Source organism: Podarcis filfolensis (genome assembly GCF_964270895.1).
Source record: "Podarcis filfolensis genome assembly, chromosome: 4".
NCBI lineage: Eukaryota > Metazoa > Chordata > Lepidosauria > Squamata > Lacertidae > Podarcis > Podarcis filfolensis.
In genome coordinates this window covers 76,989,259-77,011,085 of record NC_139607.1, presented here as the reverse complement: position 1 = coordinate 77,011,085, position 21,827 = coordinate 76,989,259, and the positions used below count along the sequence as shown (strand labels likewise).

Here is a 21,827-nt window from a genome sequence, read left to right as displayed (position 1 = left end):
TGGGACAGCTGCACTGCAGGGGGGTTGGACTAGTTGATCCTCAGGGTCCCTTCCAGTTCTGTGATCCATCTTGCAGGCTTCCCACAGACATCTTGTTGGCCACTATGAGAACAAGGTGGGTGGACTAGATAGGCCATTCACCTGATCTACCTGGATAGTCTAATGTTTCTATGTGATATTTTGCTTCATAGGCAAATAATAGTGCTCTATGCTAATCATATTTAGGAGACACTTCAGAGTCTAAAAAAGAAAAAGGGGACTGATTTAGTTTCAGCAAGGGGACCCGGTGACGGAGCTTCATGCTCCTGCATGGGGGGGGGCGGAAAGCAGGCAGGGGCAGGGCTGGCGCGCGTCCCGGGGGCATGGCGCCCAGCGCAGGGGGGCAGCCGCGATGGCACCGCACTGGGATCACGCTGCCAGGGGTGGTGCGCTCCCCCCGCACTCCTCTTCCTCCGCCAGTGAGGGGACCCCTTCAGCTAACCTACAGGGTGCTTTTGTTCATTTGTTTATATGTGTAACAAGTATATTCCACTTATATAAGAAAGTCATAGAATCATAGAGTTGGAAGAGACCACAAGGGCCATCGAGTCCAACCCCCTGCCAAGCAGGAAACACCATCAGAGCACTCCTGACATATGGTTGTCAAGCCTCTGCTTAAAGACCTCCAAAGAAGGAGACTCCACCACACTCCTTGGCAGCAAATTCCACTGTCGAACAGCTCCTACTGTCAGGAAGTTCTTCCTAATGTTTAGGTGGAATCTTCTTTCTTGTAGTTTGAGCATGTCCTATGAACCTAATGAAAATAAGTTCCAAAATCACTCACCATGGTGATCTGGTGTCATTAGCCACTGGGTGAAGGGAGGAGCAGACTAGATCTGTCCAGAACTTCGTGTAACAGAAGAGTGTTTAGCATAGCTACTGGCTGTATGTGTAAACAATGGAAATCACATTTTTGCCACTGCATAACTTGTTGACTGGTTCTTTGAGAATGTGATTCATGTGTATAACTTTTATATGGCGTCAGAGCAGCATGAAGTTAAATATTTAAACATCCATCTGGGCAGTGTTCGAAAACATTAGCCCAAACTTATGTGCTTAATTTTATAATTTCAAGATGTGAAAAAATTCAGTTGAACAACTTAAATTTAATTCATAGGGCCCCCCTTCTTTTTTTGTAATTTTAAAACTCTCCATTGGGACAGATTGCTTATTAACTCCACCCTAAGGCTACAGATTGTGCAATATAATTGCCTCCATGATCTCACCTTCTGTCATTCTTTACTACTTAACTGCATAACTGGACTGAAAAGTAACTGACTGTACTTTTTTTAAGTTTGAAAAAGCAGCTTAGTCAGTTTAGATATTTGCCCCTGTATATGTGTTCTGGGGATTTGTTGTTAGCAAAACACACACCCTCAAAATGTTTACAGTGAAATAAATGTTGTCATGTGTAGGTAATGTAACCTAACTCCCGGTTGTCAGAAAATGTCAAATTCAAGAGAGTGCTTGAGCTAAGGCACTTTGAAAAGCACTCCCATCTAAAATACTGCTTTCTCTTCCAGGTCAGAAAATATGAAATTATAGACGGGAGCTAAACACTGGAGGGTTCACTGCTTCTTTTGCTAAGATTTTTCCTTATTCCTGGTTGGCAACTACTTTTCAACAGGATCCATACCTGAACTGAGCAAGGACCAGAGGGCCAAAAACATTAGCACACCCCCCAACTTATGCACAAGCTGCATCACAGAGAAACAACATTTTAACCCTTTCTTCCCCTAGAATTAATATCAGTAGGCGCTTTGATGGTACTCTCCTGTTACACGTTACAGGAGTCAGTAGGAGGAATTCAGACTGTGTTTCCCCATCATCACCATCTCTGCCTTATAGCATGAAATCATGTTGTCTTACCCGCCGATGCATTTTGCGCTCTTTCAGTTCCTTCTCTTTGGGATTGTTGCCAGCAATGACTGTGAAGACACCTTTATTACTGATGTGACCATCTCTGTTTCGTTTCGTCTGAGCAATGCACGTTTTGTGCAGGCTCTCCAAAGCTGTCCCGCGCTTTGGTAGCTCTGTGAAAACATCTTTGTCCTCCTCCTCCTCCTCCTCCTCCAGATCTTCTGACAAAGAAGCTTCTATGTTTGTCACCTCGCGAATCTGAATTTTGGAGTTAATCCTGTGCTGTGAAGATCTTAAATGTGAACATGTGCAAGCATTTAACCTGTGTTTTAATTGAATGGTTTCAGGAGCTCTGCCCAGTTTCTTGTCAGAGTTTGGTCTAGGAAGAAACTGGAAAGGGGGCTGGGCTGGATTGTCTGTGGCTTTGTAATTTGAGGAATATAATAATTCTCCATCCAGCTGGTTTTCCTCAGGCTCTCCATCAACATACAGCTGGCCAATAACTTTGGTAAGTTCCAAGGATGTTTCACTGTATGTCAAGTGAGACATAAATGAAGGTCTTGGAGCTGTTTCCAGAAAACGACAATGGATCTCCCCTTCTATTTCTTCTTTTATCTCCTCTGAAGTCTCAAGTGGCTTGTCAGTTTTAGCAGGCCTAGAGTAAGACATCACCTCCTCCTGATCGAATGGCTGCACTTCCGTTCCATCAAGTTTAATCCATCAGAGAAGGCCAAACTCCATTTCATTGCTAGACATCTTGTGAAACATTCCTTATGCAGTGAAGTCTTTCATTTATTTATTGGGAGCTACATTCTTTTAGTTACCTGGAGAAGCGCTGCGCGGACATTATCCAAGACTTCTTTGTTCCTGAAATTCAAAATACTACATTAGAAATGTTACTGCATGTGAGCTCAATCTTAAGATTCAAAGCTTCAGGCTTCTTGGTAGACTTTGACCTTGTCATTCGTCCCCCACCAAAAAAGAGAGAAAACAAATGATAAACAAAGATACATGTATGCTGTGATTCTTCAGAAGAACAGAATGTTGTTTAGAACACAGAATTCATCTTCCTGAGAATCTTGGTCTCTTTTGGGCAGTGCCCTATGAAGTGTTAGGCTGTATATACACCATACACATTTAAAGCACATGACTCTCCAAAGAATCCGGGGAACTGTAATTTGTTAAGGGTGATGGGAATTGTAGGTCTGTAAAGGATAAACTACAGTTCCCATGATTCTTTGAGGAAGTCATGTGCTTTAAATGCACAGTGAGTATGTAGCCGTAGACGGATGGGTGGCTGAATAAAGATGGCGCTAGATAATGGTTGGCTGAAGATGAAACGTTTACAAGTTTCCCCTCCTCTTTTTACATGTGCAGCTACAGAGATGTCATGATTTGTTAAACCACACTTTCCCTCTGATGCCAGAACCAAGAAACTGCGCATTATATGCTTCTTACAAACCAGTATTAGAAACCACAGTATTATCCCAGTTTATTGCAATCCGAGTTTGTAGGAAGTGATTAAACCATAGTTTCCTAGACTGAGCATACTGGGGAAACTGTGGCTGAATGAGCCAGGAGGTTTCTGCAGTCAGGCACATGAGAAGGGAAGGGTTTGCTGGAGGAGGGAGTTCTTAAGCTCATTGCTTGTTCCTGCTGCACCAAACCATAGTTTGTTAGACTGGGACTGGCCACTATGCTGTAATCGGTGTTTGCAACAGAAAGCACAATATATGGCCAATTTAGTGTCTTTAAATACCCTCATACACTTCTCAGGAACCTGAGCTAGGATGGCTGTTTCACAACCCACAAAGCATGCAATTTCATGTTTCCTTAACTAAGATAAGCTTAAAGCTTCCTTGAAAAAGATCACAAAAAACTTGTTAGACCCAAAAAGCACAATGCAGTTATAATTGTCTATAAAAAGATAATATGGGGAAATGATTTTGGGTACAGACTTGTCTTCATTTTATTAAAACAATACTTCCTTTGTAGCCATATTTAATTTAGGAAATATTTTTGACATAGCAAGTAGATCATACAAAATCACAGATTTCTGCAACTGGATGATTATGTGGCTGCACAAAAATATACAGACATTTATAAGAGCACCTAATTCCATACATTGAGAATGACATAAATTGAGAAGTAGAGCCAGTGAAATGAGTTGGACTTAAAATGATCTACAGTGACTAAGACTAAGTCAAATAAAACCCAAAGTATTTTTAACTTACCACTCATTTTCTTATTATTCATCTGGTGGTGTGTTTTTTTTTAAAGGAAAGCATATTTTTTGTTAATTATTCCTTTATGGTTTCTGTAAAGATAATTGTTCTGACAAACGAATCAATGTGTATTGATTACCTGGTACACTTCAGTTGTCGTTTTGCCCTTAAAAGTAAGTACACATCAAGGATTGTTATTTTTTACTTAACCTGTATGCTTGAAGTGAAAGTTAAACCTGGCAGAAGAAACTGCAAATTAACTTTTAACAAATAGAGCTTGCTAGTCCCCACTCATCATTTGATAGTTACTTTTGATTTCTTAAAAATGTTTTTATTGCCCCGAAGAGAAATAAACACGTAGAGAAAAAACCCACAAACCAAGGGACTAGAAATAATGCATCTGTTATGGATAATTTTACCTGCTCTGTTCTGCAAGACAACCCCAAATTCAATTTTTTCCATGAGTGCAATAGTAGGATTCAGCAGCTGAAAGATCTTCCAAATGTTGAGGCAGAACAGAAAGGGGGTATGAACAGATCCTTAACAAAAGGCATTTCAGATTGCTTGCTATACAGGAACTCTGTCAACAGAAGTATGTGTGAAAATCCCTGAGGCTAGAAACAGCCTTCTGCAAGCACTGGCCAAGTTATTCTGAGAAAGAAGACAGAAAAGAAGGGGGAAAGGGATGGGAAGCAAGCATGCTTGAAAGGAACAAAAAATCACTTCTAAAAATATAATTGTGACCCGATTCTTCATACTGTCAGGCCATTGCACTATTCCTTTTATCACTTGAAGCACCTGGAGTCAGTTTTCACACTGAATGCATCATTAATGTGTTTCTGTCAGGTTTTGGACGAATGGCTCGGAAATTTCTTTTCATGCAGCACTTTTTACATCTACTCGAACCAGATAAGAAACTAATGCGGTAAAGAGAGGGGTGGGAGGACCCTTTCCCCCCACAGACAGACAAAAATGGGAGCTGTGGACATGTTTTTGGTATTGTTTTTGTGGTGCTGACATCATCCAAGAAGCTGTGGATGGAAAAAGCATGCCGCCAGAATTGATTGTGGATACGATCGATAGATTATGCCCTTGAAATTGCACGGGCCTTGAAACTAGACCGTAGCGGCCTATAATTAATTAGGAGTGGATGCTGGAAAATCTGCTGATTGGAAGGAGCACCTTTAAATATTTCAGGGGGTCCATTGCTGATCCCTGGAGTCTCCTGGTTCTGCTGCTTCCCCCTCCAAGCAGTAAGAAGACGAGAGAAGTGACTGGTTCAGCTGGAATTCTAGAGACCTATGAAGCTGCCTTATACCAAGTCAAACCAGCAGTCCATCTATCTCAGTGCTGTCAGCACTGACTGGCAGCAGCTCTCCAGCCTGGTTTCCGAGTCCTACCTGGAGATGCCAGGAATTGAACCCGGGATCTTCTGTATGCAAAGCAGGTACTCAACCACTCAACCCTTCTCCAATTCTCCGCTTGGCTTGCACTCTCCCCTGGGTGGCAGTGCAGTTTGGGATCAGATAGAAAGAGGGCAAGTGGCTGGGCAGTGGTGAGGTGGAGAGTAGGCCCATAAATGTCTCCCGGTGCAGACATTTTGCTCGGTGGTTCCCCCAAATCTGGAGCCAGCATGAGACTTGGCTTTGCCTTTGCACAATGAAAGTCTTTACCCACATAAGACAAAATTTTCCATGTACAGTGGTACCTCGAGTTAAGTACTTAATTCGTTCCGGAGGTCCGTTCTTAACCTGAAACTGTTCTTAACCTGAAGCACTACTTTAGCTAATAGGGCCTCTTGCTGCCACCGTGTCGCTGGAGCACGATTTCTGTTCTTATCCTGAAGCAAAGTTCTTAACCTGAAGCACTATTTCTGGGTTAGCGGAGTCTGTAACCTGAAGCGTATGTAACCCGAGGTACCACTGTATTTGCTCTTGTCCCCATTTTGTGCTGCAATGAAAAAGGCAACATGGTTGTAAAAAAAACCCCAACAACAACCGTCAGTTAAAGTAATAACTAGACCTGGCCTTTTTATGTTCTCTTCCGTATTTGGTGATGTCACTTCTGTTCTGCATTTGGGAGCTAGAACCCCCCCAGGTATTGGCTCCGTGCCTGGAGAGAAGGTGGTTTTCCTGTCACACACAGGTGGCCTGGCCTGCTCCTTTCGCACTGACTGCAAATGGAAGGTAATACTGCGAGGTTATGAGCAGAGTTCAATGGAGAGCCACAATAAGCTGCCTCTAGGCCATCAGTTCACTTCCTACCTTTACATATTCTTTAAATCCCTTTGCCAGAATAAATATGGGGCTCTTAAAGTCTTTCATTCTAGCCTCCTTTGTAGTTTCCCCTCCAAGCTGTTGTCTTTCCTCTCTGCACCATATTTTGGTTAGTTTTAGGCAAGGCTCGCAACCAACGCCTTGTTGGTCTGGATGAAGTTGCTGGGTGCAAGCTGTGTGGTGTCCACTTTCAGGTCTTTAATCAGCAAACTGTTTTCACAGGTGAAAGCCGGCTCCGCGCCAAACAACATCTGGCTTAGACCGAATGTGACAATTACAGATTTATCAGCCTTTGAGGCATATTTCATAATTAATGTCAATGAAGTGCAATACAGAAAAGAGAAATGCCCATCAGCCTAACGTCTTCAGTATTTTTCTCTCCCTTGACAGCGCCTTTAGTAACAGTTTCCAAGTGTGCCTTATCATACTGTTAAGGAAGATGATGTTTCTCATCCTTTTTGATGAAGCTACACTGCGCGCTGCATTCACAGAAGGGATATTCCATATAGCTGACAAGTCATTAATCCAGTGTTGACAGTGAAGCAGGGCAAATTTAATTTATTCCTTGGAGATTTGAGAGTGACTAATCTCAGGTGCTGACCCCAAATGACAAGTGGCAAGAATCCAGTGGCAGTTTTCAATCTGTTAGCGCGCATATATATATATATATATATATATATATATATATAATCAATAACCGTATTTGATTCTGAATTTGGCAGGGACAAATGTGTATATTCTCTATTTGGCTGGGGTATATTCAGGCTGCTCTGAGCAATTCTGATAGCCTGGATAGTACTCAGCACCTCTGAGCATGTACACAAAGTTGCACACCATCACTTGGCCCACATGCGACCTAAAAGCAGGAACATGGAGTTGGTGTAAAGCAGCTGTGAAAAGGCAAATTCTGTGTTAGGGATCATTATGAAAAGGATCAGGGAAATAACCACAACCAATAATATCAGGGGTAGCCGACCCATGGCTTGCAAGCCATATTTGGTTCCTCAAAGGTTTTGGTTTTTGGGACGCAGGTGGTGCTGTGGGTTAAACCATAGGACTTGCCGATCAGAAGGTCAGAGGTTCAAATCCCTGCGACGGGGTGAGCTCCTGTTGCTCGGTCCCAGCTCCTGCCAACCTAGCAGTTCGAAAGCACGTCAAAGTGCAAGTAGATAAATAGGTAGATAGCAGTTCGAAAGCACGTCAAAGTGCAAGTAGATAAATAGGTACCGCTCCGGCGGGAAGGTAAACGGTGTTTCTGTGTGCTGCTCTGGTTCGCCAGAAGCGGCTTAGTCACTCTGGCCACATGACCCAGAAGCTGTACGCCGGCTCCCTCGGCCAATAAAGCGAGATGAGCGCTGCAACCCCAGAGTCGGCCACGACTGGACCTAATGGTCAGGGGACCCTTTACCTTTTTAAAGACCTCTTTAGATTCCATGGAAGATGTGTACTAAGTTCTAGGAGCATAACACTGTAAACACTGTAAGCACCTGAAGATGATATGGGTTCCCAATTGTACACACAGACCATATACGTGGACTATTCTTTGGATGTAGGCACCATTCCCATCTTCCATTCAAATGGTGGAGGAGCAGGAACAGTAGAAACATCATCTTCTTTCTGTCCATGAGCCACATATGTAGCGAGCACATTCTGAAGGTGTGAGCAGGGCTATTGATTATCAAGGACCTAGTTGGTCCTATTTGCTTCTTGTACTACTTGGACTTATCCTGATGTTTGGTGTTTCTGTCTCCAGCAACAACGTTAAGAAGCCTGGCCTAGAGGCTTTGACCAGCCTCTGGACTGCAATGCCACTAAGCAGGATAACTAAGCAATGCTTTGTTCATTTGAGTCAGAATGTTGTCAGGAGGCAACTGTAGTTCTGACCTCCACATGCAATCACTGATGATCCTCTCCACGACGGCTATACTCTTCTTCCACAGCCAAGAGGTAGTATGCTTCTGAATACCAGTTGCTGGAAATTGCAGGAGAGGAGAGTGTTGTTGTGCTCAGGTCCTGCTTGCGGGCTTCCCAGGGGCATCTGGTTGGCCACTGGGGGAACAGGATGCTAGCCTAGATGGGGCAAAGTCTTCATCCAGCAGGAGTTTGAGAACGGGGCATGTTATTGAAGGGCAGTTTGGGGGTGGGGAGGAGGGAAGATGGATGCCTGCATTCAGTACTCCTTTGGGAAAGTGCTGGCCTGTGAGGAGGGGTGCTTGGCTGTTCTGATGTAAGGAGGGATGGGGGCCACATTTAGAAAACTCAACTCCTTGAACCTATTTAGGCCTAGGGAGAAGTGTTTGATGGGATCTAGCTCAACGGTTGCCATCAATTTGATTTGAATTAATTTTATAATGAAATGATTTTAGAATGTTGTATTATTTTATTGTTGTTAGTTGCCCTGAGCCCGGCTTCGGCTGGGGAGGGCGGGATATAAATTAAAAATTATTATTATTATTATTGCATTGTTGGGGGAATGGCAGAAAACAAAGAATCCTAAAAATCCAGATGTGGATTTGTCATATCTGGATTTTTAGGATTCCTTTTTTTAATTCTTGATCCAGTAACAAGAGGATTTGTTGACTATTCTTCATGAAATGCTAGTCAGGGTGTGGGAGCTAATGGAACGTGTTATTTTCAATGTCTAGGGCATCTTGCTTCTTCACCCCACAATTGGAAGGAGTTTCATTTCACAAAAGCAGAGGTGCATTCATGGGAAGGGGCTCTTCCTTTCAGCAAGCAACCATGCTGAATACAGCCCATAATATTCCTGAATAGCAGACAATTTCTATCAATTAATGGAAGAGCAGCACAAGATCTTTTCACCCCACGAAGGGAGAAATTTGGAAGGCCTAATGAAAGAAAATGTCTAAAATGATGTTTTGCATAATTTCAATTATATGCTAGACCTTTCACGTTTACAGTAAAGACCATAATCTCATAAACCAAATATTCATATGCAGACAACCTTCCATTTAAATGAGCCGACTTGATGTACCTTGCATGAGCACATTTGTTATAATAATTGTAAACTCTAAAATCTTCACTCAGGCAAAATGACTGTTAGGCAAGATTTCAATCTCTTTTTACGCCATTTATGTGTCTGATTTAATAACCTGAATAATCTCTAATTTTGACCATTTTGTTTCCACCAGCCTACTTCATGATTTCTTTTATCTCTATAAGTAGGTGAAGGTTAATCATGGAAAAAGAATATTAATTAACAGTAAACCTTGGAGATGATTTCAGATTGCATCAATATAGAGTATGTGTAGTACCCAAATCAAGAAGTGGCTAAGTGGCTTATGCTGTCACTTGATGATTAAATGTCCATTTCTCAGAGACCAAATTAAAGTTGAGGAGAGGCAGAATTAAAAATACTTTTGCTTTTGTTTTTAAAGCAGCATTGGGAAGGTGCAATTTGAAGCAAATAAATGATGTGCTTAACCACTTCCCACACTTTCCATGTCTTGCTTCTTTTAAATTGCAGTACCAGGCAGACGGGGGTGGTGCTGTGGGCCTAGGACCACAGAGCCTAGGACTTGCCGATCAGAAGGTCGGCGGTTCGAATCCCCACGACGAGGTGAGCTCCCATTTCTCGGTCCCTGCTCCTGCCAACCTAGCAGTTCGAAAGCACGTCAAAGTAGAAGTAGATAAATAGGTACTGCTCCGGCGGAAAGGTAAACAGCGTTTCCGTGTGCTGCTCTGGCTCGCCAAAAGCGGCTTTGTCATGCTGGCCACATGACCCAGAAGCTGTACGCCGGCTCCCTTGGCCAATAAAGCGAGATGAGCGCCGCAACCCCAGAGTCGGTCACAACTGGACCTAATGGTCAGGGGTCCCTTTACCTTTACCAGGCAGACCCCCACCTCCCCCAGCCCATTTTATTTCTACCAAGCATCCCTGGTTGCAAAGCAACCTCAGACACCTTGTAACATGCCTGCTGGTGATAATCTCAGCATGATAGTGAATGATTATTTTTCTCCCGTACTTCAAGTTGCAGTTCCAATTCCAGAATAAAATTTTAAAAAATGAACTCTCATGTAATCCAGCCTTACTGTAGTGATAAACAAAAACCTGCTCTGTGGTTAGCCAGCATAAAGATGGTGAAGCATGCTAAAACAAGGGCCAATCCTACTTTTTAACCCATCCTACCAGCTACTGATTTAAGCAATAGACAGGCATGGGTCAACACACATGAGAATTCCTCTACCCAGGACCAGACCTACAATGAGGCAGAGGCAGCTGCCTCAGGCGGCAGCTGCAGACAGGCAGGGAGTGGACAGAGTTAGGAGTTCCATGTGGCCTTCCCAGCATCCTTTACACTAGCCTGCTGCCATCAATTACAGTGAAAGTCACTGCATTTAACCATTATTGTCGTAAGATTCAACAGTCCAGCTGGCTTCTGTATGCGCCTTGGGGGAGGATGCCATATTGTTCTTCACCTCAGGCAGCAAAATGTATTGAGCCAGCTCTTCTTCTTGCCTTACAGTAATGTTCAGATGCAGGATCAGGACAACATCTTTGATGGTCCCAGAGGCACTCCATCTTTCCCATCTGGGCTTGGAAGACCAAGGGAAAGTGTGTGTGCACTCCATACATTTAAATGACATCCAACACATACGACTTGTCTCTCAAAGAGCTGCAATTCCAGTCACCCTTGACAGACTACAGTTCCCAGGATTCTTTGGGGGGAGTCGTGTGCTTTAATTGGGTCTTGAATTTATGTGCATCTGCCCTTTGTCTCTTTACTAAACTGGGGGGAAATCTTATTAGAAATCCTTAACAGCCCTGCTATCAACAGATCCCTACACTCTGTGTTTGCACTGTTTAGTTTACCTGTTTAGTTAACCTTTTCCCAATCTCTCAGACAATCAGGTCTGAATTCTAATGCAAAATATTCATGCTAGAACCTGATTATAACCCTGAGCTAAAATCCCAAGTGGCATCAGTCTATGGTATCTGAAAGTATTTGCCAAAAACATGTCAGGACTCCCGCACAGTACAAATCGCCCCATAAATTCTGCACTTACACAACATTAATGACTTCATCGTAAAAGCATGTGTTAAGGATCAAGCAAGTGGAAAGGCTCAGTAAATACACCAAATGTTTTACATTGTTACTGGTGGGTGTTCCTTCTGTCTCTTCAACAAGTGTCCCAGGATTAATGCAAGGGCAAGAAGTGTCAGGCAAATTATAACTCTGCAAGTTATTTACGGAACAGAAATGTCCAATTTCCACTGTCCAATTTCCATTCATGAAATAATTCCATACCACAGAACTATCAGACCAGGCTGGCAGAACTGCAGACGTTATTTCAAATTCCCTATTGTTCCATGACAAAGCATATACAAGGTCCATATAAACGAGAGAAAATACTTTTCCATTTGCGTATTCAAATTGCCAGTTGTCTGTGAGCAATAAAGTAGCACAAAGTGGAAAATGTGCCGCACTAATTATATAGATGTTTTCCTTCCGATGGGTTTCTGAGGTCTACACAGGCTCCAAAGCTCTGTCTCTGGCCATCATTTGCACACTTAGCTTCACATGAACACCCAGAGAAGTCAAAGGGATTTGTCTCTTCAAATTTTTGTTCTGCTTGTAGGTTTCTCAGGCACACCTGGTTGGCTGTAGTGGGAAATGGAATGTGGCCTGATCCAACAGAGCTCATCTTACATTTTTAGGGAAAACAAATGTTCCTAAATGTATTTTCTTTCAAATAAGCATGATGGATAATTGATTTCAGTGGACAGCGCTGTTAACCTCAGTCCCTGACACATTTTACTCAGAAATATATCACCCATTGATTTCAATGGAATGCTTTCAGTCAATGGAATAAAAGGGAACTCATTCCAAGTGAGCATGTATAGGATCGGGATAGACTGTTACACATCTTCATGACGTCAATCTTTTCAGCATTATGTTTGTACAATCCCCATAGAGGCTGTGCAGGCAAAGGAGCTTGATGGACTGACCCATGGGTTTTTAACTAGCTGGTTCATCAAATATCCTTTGATATCCGTCAACTACAGGTGCTTCATGATAAATTGAATAATTTGGTAATGTATTTAAAGTAAGTAAAATGCTGCATTACAATAAATGAGAAATCTACTAATCCTGTTAGGGGCTAAAAGCAAGGAAAATATTCCTGCATAACTTTCATATGTACACAAGTTAGATTTGCTCACCCCAAATGCTGACTCCATTTTGTCAACTTTGACTAATGCTCTGTCTGTGACTAATTGCATCTTGCCCTACTTTTAAATCTAATTTCATCTACTCTCTGAGCCATTTCCAAAGCTCTAACAAAAGAGAGGAATGTTAATGAAACACAATAGTCTACAAATGTATAAATCTGCAATCGTGTATATCCAATAATTTTACTGATGTATTTTAGATTTTATCATCTCGGTACATTGCCATCTGTAATAGAACGCATTATGGGGAGACGAAAGGGGTAGGGTTATACAGTACAAGGCTTTTATCTATGTTTTTATGTTCTTTATTCCAGTACAAAGCAAAATAATCATATCTGAGCCCCCTGCATAACCCCTCACGGAATTTACAAATGGCTGATACTAATTATGAGCTGTTCAGTTTACATCTAATCTGAAATAGGTTTCCTCCCAAAAATTCTCAGAAGAGAGCTGCTGGACCTTAAAGAATAAGGTGCAATCCAGCCCCTTTATTTGCTTGCTGGGTGGAGTTACGGTAGAGGCCATCCCATAGCAGGTCTGCCAGCCTTAGCCTTGGCTGGCACAGAACCCTCCATTCCACCAATGTGCAGGTGGGTTTAAATACTACTGGTAGGCTTTCTAGGAGTGGTAGCTTGCAGAAATCCCTCCAACAGGATGTTCCAGGCAGGGGCTGAGCTACCCCAGGATCCACTAGATTCCAAGCCAGCCCCGCAGCTTTCACTTGATGGCATCAGGCCCTATCCTGGCTGACATAGCCAGCTGACATAGCCCGGATCAGGCTTTCCTTCTCACATTCCACCCTGAACAGGATGAATGATGGCTATGCTACTCTGCCCAACCTTGCTGCTGTCTGGCCAGGGTCTAGATAACTCTGGCCAGCTGCCCACAACACTCTTTTGACCTTTTTGTTGCAAAAAAACTAGCACCCTGTGGAAATTCTCAAAAAAAACTTCTTTGTCAATTTAAATGTGATTATATCCTCAGTAGGCTTTTAAGTTTAGATCCATCTGCACCATCTGGAATAAGGTAAAGGTAAAGGGACCCCTGACCATTAGGGCCAGTCGTGACCGACTCTGGGGTTGCGGCGCTCATCTCGCTTTATTGGCCGAGGGAGCCGGCGTACAACTTCCGGGTCATGTGGCCAGCATGACCAAGCTGCTTCTGGCGAACCAGAGCAGCGCCTGGAAACGCCGTTTACCTTCCCACCTGAGCGGTACCTATTTATCTACTTGCACTTTGACGTGCTTTTGAACTGCTAGGTTGGCAGGAGCAGGGACGAGAAACGGGAGCTCACCCCGTCATGGGGATTCGAACCACTGACCTTCTGATTGGCAAGTCCTAGGCTCTGTGGTTTAACCCACAGTGCCACCCGTGTCCCTACCATCCGGAATATAGCGTCTTAATTTCTCGTGTCATCTAGGTGGGGACAGGTTTCTGCCAAAGAAACTGGGGAGCTGGGTTTGAGAATGGATGCTGTTAGGAATGGCTGCGCTGGAACTCCTAAGTCTAAGCCAATTTTAGATGGTTCTTTGTGTGCACAGAGTATAACAACACAAGCAGAGCCCTGCTGGATCAGACCAAAGACCCATCTAGTCCAGCATCTTGTTTTCACTTGGTGATGCCTAGCAAGTGGTATTCAGAAGCATACTGCTCTGACACTGGAGACAGAACATAGCCAAACTGGCTAGTGCAATTGATAAGCTTATTCTCCATGGAGATGCCTAATCCTCTTTTAAAGTCTCCAGGCTGGTGGCCATCACTGCGTCTTGTGGCAGCGAGTTCCATATGCTCCATCTGAAGAAGTGCTTTCCTTTGTCTGTTCTGATCTTCCAACGTTCAGCTTCATTGCATGGCTCTGGGATTCTACTATTATGCAAGGGTGATCTCCGTTACTGCTTCCATGTTTGCAAAATTTAAACCGGTTTCTCCAGACTTCCGTTACTTGTTAAAAACAGGGTTCTGAGAAAAACTGATTTTGTTTACTTAGGATGCAATATAATGGGTCATTAAAAAAAAAAAAAACCTGACAAGAAGCCAGTGCAAAAGTTAATTTACAAAAACACAAAGCCAAACAGCTGCTCTGATAACTCATTTTCTGCCCTGTTCAGGGGCGCACTTAATTTTGAGTGTTATTGGGTGTTTAACCAGGTCTACGTCAGTGTAACAGCACACTCTGCCAGCTGTTAGAAATGTTTGGCGATGGTGCAAGTCTGATCTGGCAAGTCAACATGGGCAGCTGACGAGGATGAAAAATGACAGTTATGTGAAAAAGAGAATGATAACCATATGGCACCAGTATTATACTAATACTTTAGATCTGAGGCATTATTTGGTTAGGCTTAATTTGAATGCTCCACATTTACAGACAATTTAATTATTGTGTAATTTTATACCCAATTAAGTTTTGATCTTCCATATTGTACTAACTGTAGGCTTTCCATTCAGCAGGAATGGATATCTGAACAAAGCTGGGTGAGCAATGAGCATAGGCTTGCGGCCTGTCATTGCTATCGGTGCGCTATTCTGCATGCTTTATTTGCAAATTTTACTGTGTGGGCTATGTTTTTACACTGCTGAAGCTCAAAAAGAACTCTTTCACAGATGCTAGGTTCTCACTTTGAAGGAAGATTATACAATGGATTTGCTAATAGAGCTAAACACAGAACCATAGCAACTTGCGTCTTTGTGTCAATTACAGGTTGAATCCATGTGGTGTCTGCTTATTTGATCCAGCAGAACAGGGATTAAGGACTCAGCTACATTAGTTTTTTATTTAAAGCGTTTTAAATGCGTTATAACACTGGGACACCAGATGGTGCTGTAGAGTTCGATCCTTCAGCCACGTGATTTCCCATAAGGAGCTTTACAACGTGTTTTCCTGAAACTTTTTTTTAATGTGTCTAGATCCAGCCCAGGCCAATCTTCAGTGATTCCTGCGCCCCACTCCTGCCATCCAACATCCCCCTAAATCTGGAGGACCTTTTGGAATTTTTGGATTGTGTTCCCATTCCCCTGACAAAAAGCCAAGGGTCCGACTCAGCCAGAACTCACTGGAACTCAGTTCTGGCACCTCTCAGGTGGGCGCCATTGCCATTCTAAGAGAATGAGGGAGGTGTTTAAGTTCCGGCACCTTTCCCCCCAGAAAAATTGCACTGCTTCACATTATACATTTCAAGGACATGATGTCCCCCCAAAATCCCAGGAACTGTAGTTTGCTAAGGGTGCTGTGAACTGTAGTTCTGTGAGAGGTAAACCACAGTTTCCAGGATACTTTGGGAGAACATAAATGCTTTCATGTCTGGTGCATAAGTAGCCACAATCTAGTAGCTTCTTGTGTTCTTATAACTGAAACAATTGCAGAATTGTTTCTATGTTTATTCCTGCCTATCCTTGACTCCCCTTCCTCTGTTTTAGTTTGTAAGCCCCTCAGGGCAGAGACCTGCCCTCTTATACTATGTAAAGCGCCATGCACATTGATTCAACAACAACAACACAAACTAATACAATAGCCATGGAGAGACAATGTCAGAATTAAGCACCATCTTTAAAAAACCTCAAAGCAAATCTCAAAACCTCAAAGCAAAGTAAAAACTGTGCATAAGACTAACTCTTTATAAAAAGGGTTTCTCCATGCAGTGGAAAGCTACAAGGTGGAAGCAAGGGCCAAGGGGAGTTTCCCTTTGGAGGGACTTCCAAAGGCTCTCTCGACTCCAGCCAAATGTACTGGGTCAATGGGACACACAACAGCGGCATCCTTTGATGACCTTAATGAGCAGACAGACTCAAATGGGAGGATGTATTCCAGGCTATCCAGGTCCCAAAACATAAATGGATTTAAAGGTCAGCAGCAGTACTTTGAACTGGGCTCGGAAACAAATCAGCTGTTTTCAGCAAGGGAGTTGCATGCTTCAGATAAGCAGTGCCAGTTAACAACTTGGCTGCAGCATTCTGGAGCAATTAAAGTTCCCAGACATTTTTCAAAGGCACCCATGCATACAACACATTCCAGAAATCTAGACATGATATAAGTCATTAGTGATGTTCCACTTCTGTATTTCACTCCAGGCATTATTATCCTTAGATAGGGCAGGTAAAATCTAGTCAGTGTCCCTAGTTCTTAAGTTGAATTGGGCCACTGATGACATTTTTTATTTTATTTCATGACGTGAAAGTTTAGGGGCAGCTTTTTTCCCTCAGGTGCATGGCTGTGCAAATGAACTCCCCTAAGAATTCTGGGGCGTTTCCTCCTTTCTGCCTCTTTCCCAAGGGGGTTCATCCCTAATATTCCATCGTGTAATAATCCTCCCCAAGCAAAGCCCTTATCTCTGCAGTACTGAAGGATGATATCACTGCTAGTTCAGCTGTCTAGGCAGCCAGTGCATTCCTTCCTGGTATCGTCCAGGATGAAAAGTCAAGTGTGTGTGTGTGTGTGTGTGTGTGTGTGTGTACTGAGGTGGGGGAGGCATAGCCTTGGTTACAACACCTGTCAGCATGGCGATAGCATGATGCATTTTTCAATGTCCTAACCTGTAGAGGCAAGGAAGACCGAGAGCAGCCCAGGAGACGGATTGCCTCAGGGGTGTCAGGAGCTGCTGGGACGAAAAAGGAGCAGCTATGTCCACTCCAAACACATTGGGTAAGCTGCCAAATATTTTAAAAATCACTCCATCTGGCAGAAAGCCACAGTATTTCGGCTGCAGTGTGGGATGTTCTGAAGCCCTTTAGCTTTGACATCTCAGTTTGCTGCTGCCATTGTTGGCTTTCAGATGAACATGAGATGCTATATCTTCCCAGGGGTGGGGAAACCTCTCCAGCCCAAGGCTGAAGGGTGAGCAGCCTTCTGAGGGGAAGATACCAGAGGCAAACAGAAATGCAAATGTGGGTTTTATTTATTGATTGATCACATATAAAGACCACCTTAATCTTCCAAGAATCTTGACGTGGTGTACATCAGTGCCGGGTTACCAAATAGGCAGAGTAGGCCTAAGGTCTCCATGCCTTTTAGGGGCCCCGCAACAATGGATTATGTAACAAAATTGGTTTATTAAAATGGTTGGTTGGTGAGATCAAAAACGTATTAGGAGAAAATTTGTGAGGGGCCTCCAAGATTTTGATGCTTAGAACTGTCCACAGGGTTTAATTTGGCACCTGTGTACATGGTTTCATCCTCACAACAATCCTGTGAAGTAGGTTAGGCTAAGAGATAGTGACTGGGCCAAGGTCACCCAGTGAGCTTTGTGGTTGAGTGGGGATTCAAACCCTGGTCTCCCAGGTCCTAGTCCAACACTCTAACCATTACGCCACAATGGCTCATTTCCCAGTAGGCTAATTTCTTCACACTTACACACCACTCTCTAGCGTCCATCCAGGAAAGCCAGAAGCTTGATCAGAGTTCAAGAACACACTCCAGTCAGACAAAAACACTTGAGGGTGTGAAGCAAGGCAGTTGAGGGGTAGGGGTGTGTATCCTGGGGGAGAGTCCTCAGAGGCCAACATTTAGCTCCGTTGATCTGAGGTTCCCTACCCCCGCTAAGCATGATGCTAGATGGACACACCTGGACCTTTCCTACTGTCCTGCTGCCCTTCCTTGTAGCATGTCATAGAAATCAAATGATAGTGGTTCCTCAAGCAGACATTTCCACCTCAGCTTCGCAAGTGGGGATACAGAACCTATGACCCTTCAGATATTATGGAACTCTGAGGCAAGGGAGGGGAGCCAAGGAGCCATGTCTCTCGGGAGACGGGTGGAAATGTAGAGAGTTGAGGTGTGAATTCTGGAATGGCTGAATTCCCTAACCCTAAACTATCATGGCTTTTCCCTTTTAGTCGCAGCTGCACTTTATACAAGTGCATATGCTAATAGAATGACGCTTGGGGATTGAAGGGGTAGATGGACAAATAAGCTGTGAGGACAAGCAGCAGCCTGGAAGTAGGACAAGCTGGTGTGTCCTACTTTCTGGCTACAAGTCAAGAAAGGGCTGGGGACATAGCCCATTGGGCTGCAAAGCATGGACTTGAGAAGAAGTGGGGAAAAGCTAGGAGTGGAACGCATTAGAGCTAGAAGGGCAGCGGCAGAGCAACTACTTTCTATGCAGAAAGTCCCAGGTTCTCTGCCAGTTTCAGGTAGGTGTAAGAAGAACGGCTGCCAATCAGTGTGGACAATATAGAGCTAGATGGGCCTGTGATTCGACTCAGTATATAGTGACTCCCTATGTCCCTATAAGTGAAGTGGGGTCACTTTTCTTCCTGTAGATAGGAGAGAACCTTCACACTGGATTCTCTCAGATTACCAGCAGATGCTGGACCGTTCTGGAGGACCTGTTTATTGATTTATTTTCACAAAGTTTGCCTGGAGGTTATATGGTGTCCACTGTTCATTGAGCATGCATTCCTATTTCTTTGTGCAAAGTGTTGCATCAAATGATTGTTAGCTCACACTCTCCTGTGAATTTCCTATCACTTTCCTTACGGCAAAAAGCAGCTTGGGGTGGGTTGTGTGTGTGTTTGCAGATTTTTTTTGTGCAGGACTGCAAGATAACCAAATTCACTTAATTGCACATCCTAAATTTGCCAGTATATGATTGAATCTTACCCAGAAATGGGTGAGTGAAAGCAGCCACTATGTTATAGGAAAGAACAGGCAAATAAATGCTCAGTAACTTTCCCATTCAATGGTTGACATCAGTTCACAATGCCCATAGACTTTAGCTGTTTGCACTCTTCCACTGACTCTCCACCCAGTGGACTTCCACTGCTGGTTTGGGAGGTGGTATACACACGATGTTAGCCACAATCCACATCTATCCTGTTGTTACTTATGAAATAATACATTTTGATGGGCTTTTCCCCAAACCAGCTTCACTCCAAATTGAGAAAAACAACAACACAGCTGCTAATTTAAGTGGTTACAGCAATAGATTCCAGGTAATTATGACTGGATTAAAATTCCAAATGTAACCATCATACTAATCAACTTGTGCACTGCTTTTGTATTCAGGAAGACCATCTTCTTGATCAGATTGGAAGACAAAGATTTCTCTGATGTTTCTTTGCTGCAGTCTGCATCAGCATGTTTCAACTTGCTCTTTCAATCCAATTATCAATTAGAACAACTGGCGAGCAGTGTGACTGCTGTGCTAATGGCTGCAATGTTATTTATAAACAGTTAAAGGCAGAGAAGTGCCATTTGAATTCCAGTGTGAGCTATATGCAGACCCAGAGGTCCCTAATGCACAATTTGTGGGCTGCAAAATAGAGGCCATTATTCTTAGGCTGCTGTTTGATTTGTCATGACAGAAGGAAATAGTATTCTGCCAAGTGTTCTCCATGATTGGTTAATTTAAATGGCATCTTAAATCCTACAGAGATGCAAGAGGATTTGATATTGTTCTCTTTTACATGTGTTTAGCGGCATCAGGTATGCTTGGCATTGCACAGGGTATTCAATTGCTTTAGTTCACTGTGACCGTCCTGCAATCCAGGCTGGCGCAAAGAGAAAGGAATTTTTACTTATTTAATGGAAATTGCTTTTATATACCACCCTTCCTCCAGATCGGAGCACAGGACATCTTGCAACAGCAATGTGCAATACAAAACAAAACTGTGCATTCATTGTAAAAATGGCAGCACTTGAGCCTCTGCTGTAACTAGCATCATCATCATGGCAAATAAATATGTGTTCACCTATTATCCATGAATAGCTAATGTGGAAGATTTCCATTTCATTTCGCAGCGAGTTCCATAAACAGGGCACTACCACTAAGAATGCTCTGTCTTTGCCCATCACACTAACCAGTGAAACCATGAGCAACAACTCCCCAGAAGATCTTAAGGCTCTGGGTGGCAGGTATTAGGAAAGGTGTCATCTTGGCTCCAGAATGTTTAGCATACAGAGAAATGGTCAATACAGTCAATGGACACGAGTTGTAGTCCAATGACACCTGGAGGGCCATAGATTCCCCACCCCTGCTATAACAACCAAGGGCAACCCAGTCGGATGGGTGGGGTAAGTAAAGGTAAAGGGACCCCTGACCATTAGGTCCAGTCGTGACCGACTCTGGGGTTGCGGCGCTCATCTCGCTTTATTGGCCGAGTACAGCTTCCGGGTCATGTGGCCAGCATGACTAAGCCGCTTCTGGCGAACTAGAGCAGCGCACGGAAACGCCGTTTACCTTCCCACCGGAGCAGTGCCTATTTATCTACTTGCACTTTGACGTGCTTTTGAACTGCTAGGTTGGCAGGAGCAGGGACCGAGCAACGGGAGCTCACCCTGTCGCGGGGATTCGAACCGCCGACCTTCTGATCAGCAAGTCAAAGGCTCTGTGGTTTAACCCACAGCGCCACCCGCGTCCCAGGGGTGGGGTACAAGTAATAAATTAACAACAATTCTTCATTATTTGCATCTCTTTTCCCTCCCCCCTTTTCTTGCTAGTGTAGTTTTTGATGAATTCTGACTATCTAAATGGATTCCTATAAGTTATATAAACATAGCCTATTCTTCAAACAATTCGCCTTTTTCAGTAATTCAAAGAATATGTGTGGTTCAGGTTACAAACTAGCCCCCTCAACATTTCTCTCTCTACTCCCAGCGTTCCTGTGTTGAGCAAGAAGGTCTGAAGGGAGATTCCTCATGTGTTTGGAAAGATGTGCAGAGAATCTTCCTCCCGACCAGGAAGTCAATGCAGGCTTCTAACGTCTTCAGCTAAAGTGTGAATAATTTGGCCTTCAAGCACGAAGACACAAAGAAAAAGAGTTTTACACAACTTACAAAGAACAGGGTTAAGGGAAAACATTCATTACAGACAGCATAAACATAGGTTTTTAATACTGGATATGAGAAAATGAACAGTATAAATGAATATAAGGAAAGCACTCATTTATCTCACTTACAGGCCAGCGGCCAGTAATTATTATCTAAAAGAAAAACCAATACACATCATGATGGTTAGAACCTTGGACAGGCCCAAAATATAGCACTTAAGATTGCATTATATTCTATTAAGAGAATGCTTTGCCCATCTGAGATTCTAACCCACGTGATCTGTATTTAATTTTTTTGTTTTGTTTCAGATAATAATTAGTGGGCCTCTGAAGAAGACTAAATGTCAAAACACAGCCCATTAGGACTTTAGGAACACTTTAAAAAATCCATGGTGGCCTCTAAGTGAAATAAATAAGTGCATTCCATATATATATGCTCATTTATAATTTTCATTCTATCTTATGGAATATGAA

At 43.2% G+C, this 21,827-nt stretch overlaps 1 protein-coding gene across 2 annotated transcripts in view; it reads right to left on the bottom strand.

Moving 5' to 3' along the window:
- The window catches only part of STARD13 (StAR related lipid transfer domain containing 13), a 220,872-nt gene that overhangs the window by 195,877 nt on the left and 3,168 nt on the right, over window positions 1-21,827 (bottom strand). The window contains exon 2 of one of the 2 annotated variants that reach the window (XM_083609001.1): window positions 1,909-2,855. In XM_083609001.1, the coding sequence (XP_083465127.1) occupies window positions 1,909-2,568 (660 nt within the window). In that variant the 5' untranslated portion in view covers window positions 2,569-2,855. The remainder of the gene's footprint in view (window positions 1-1,908; window positions 2,856-21,827) is intronic. The other variant, XM_083609002.1, reaches the window with a different exon arrangement.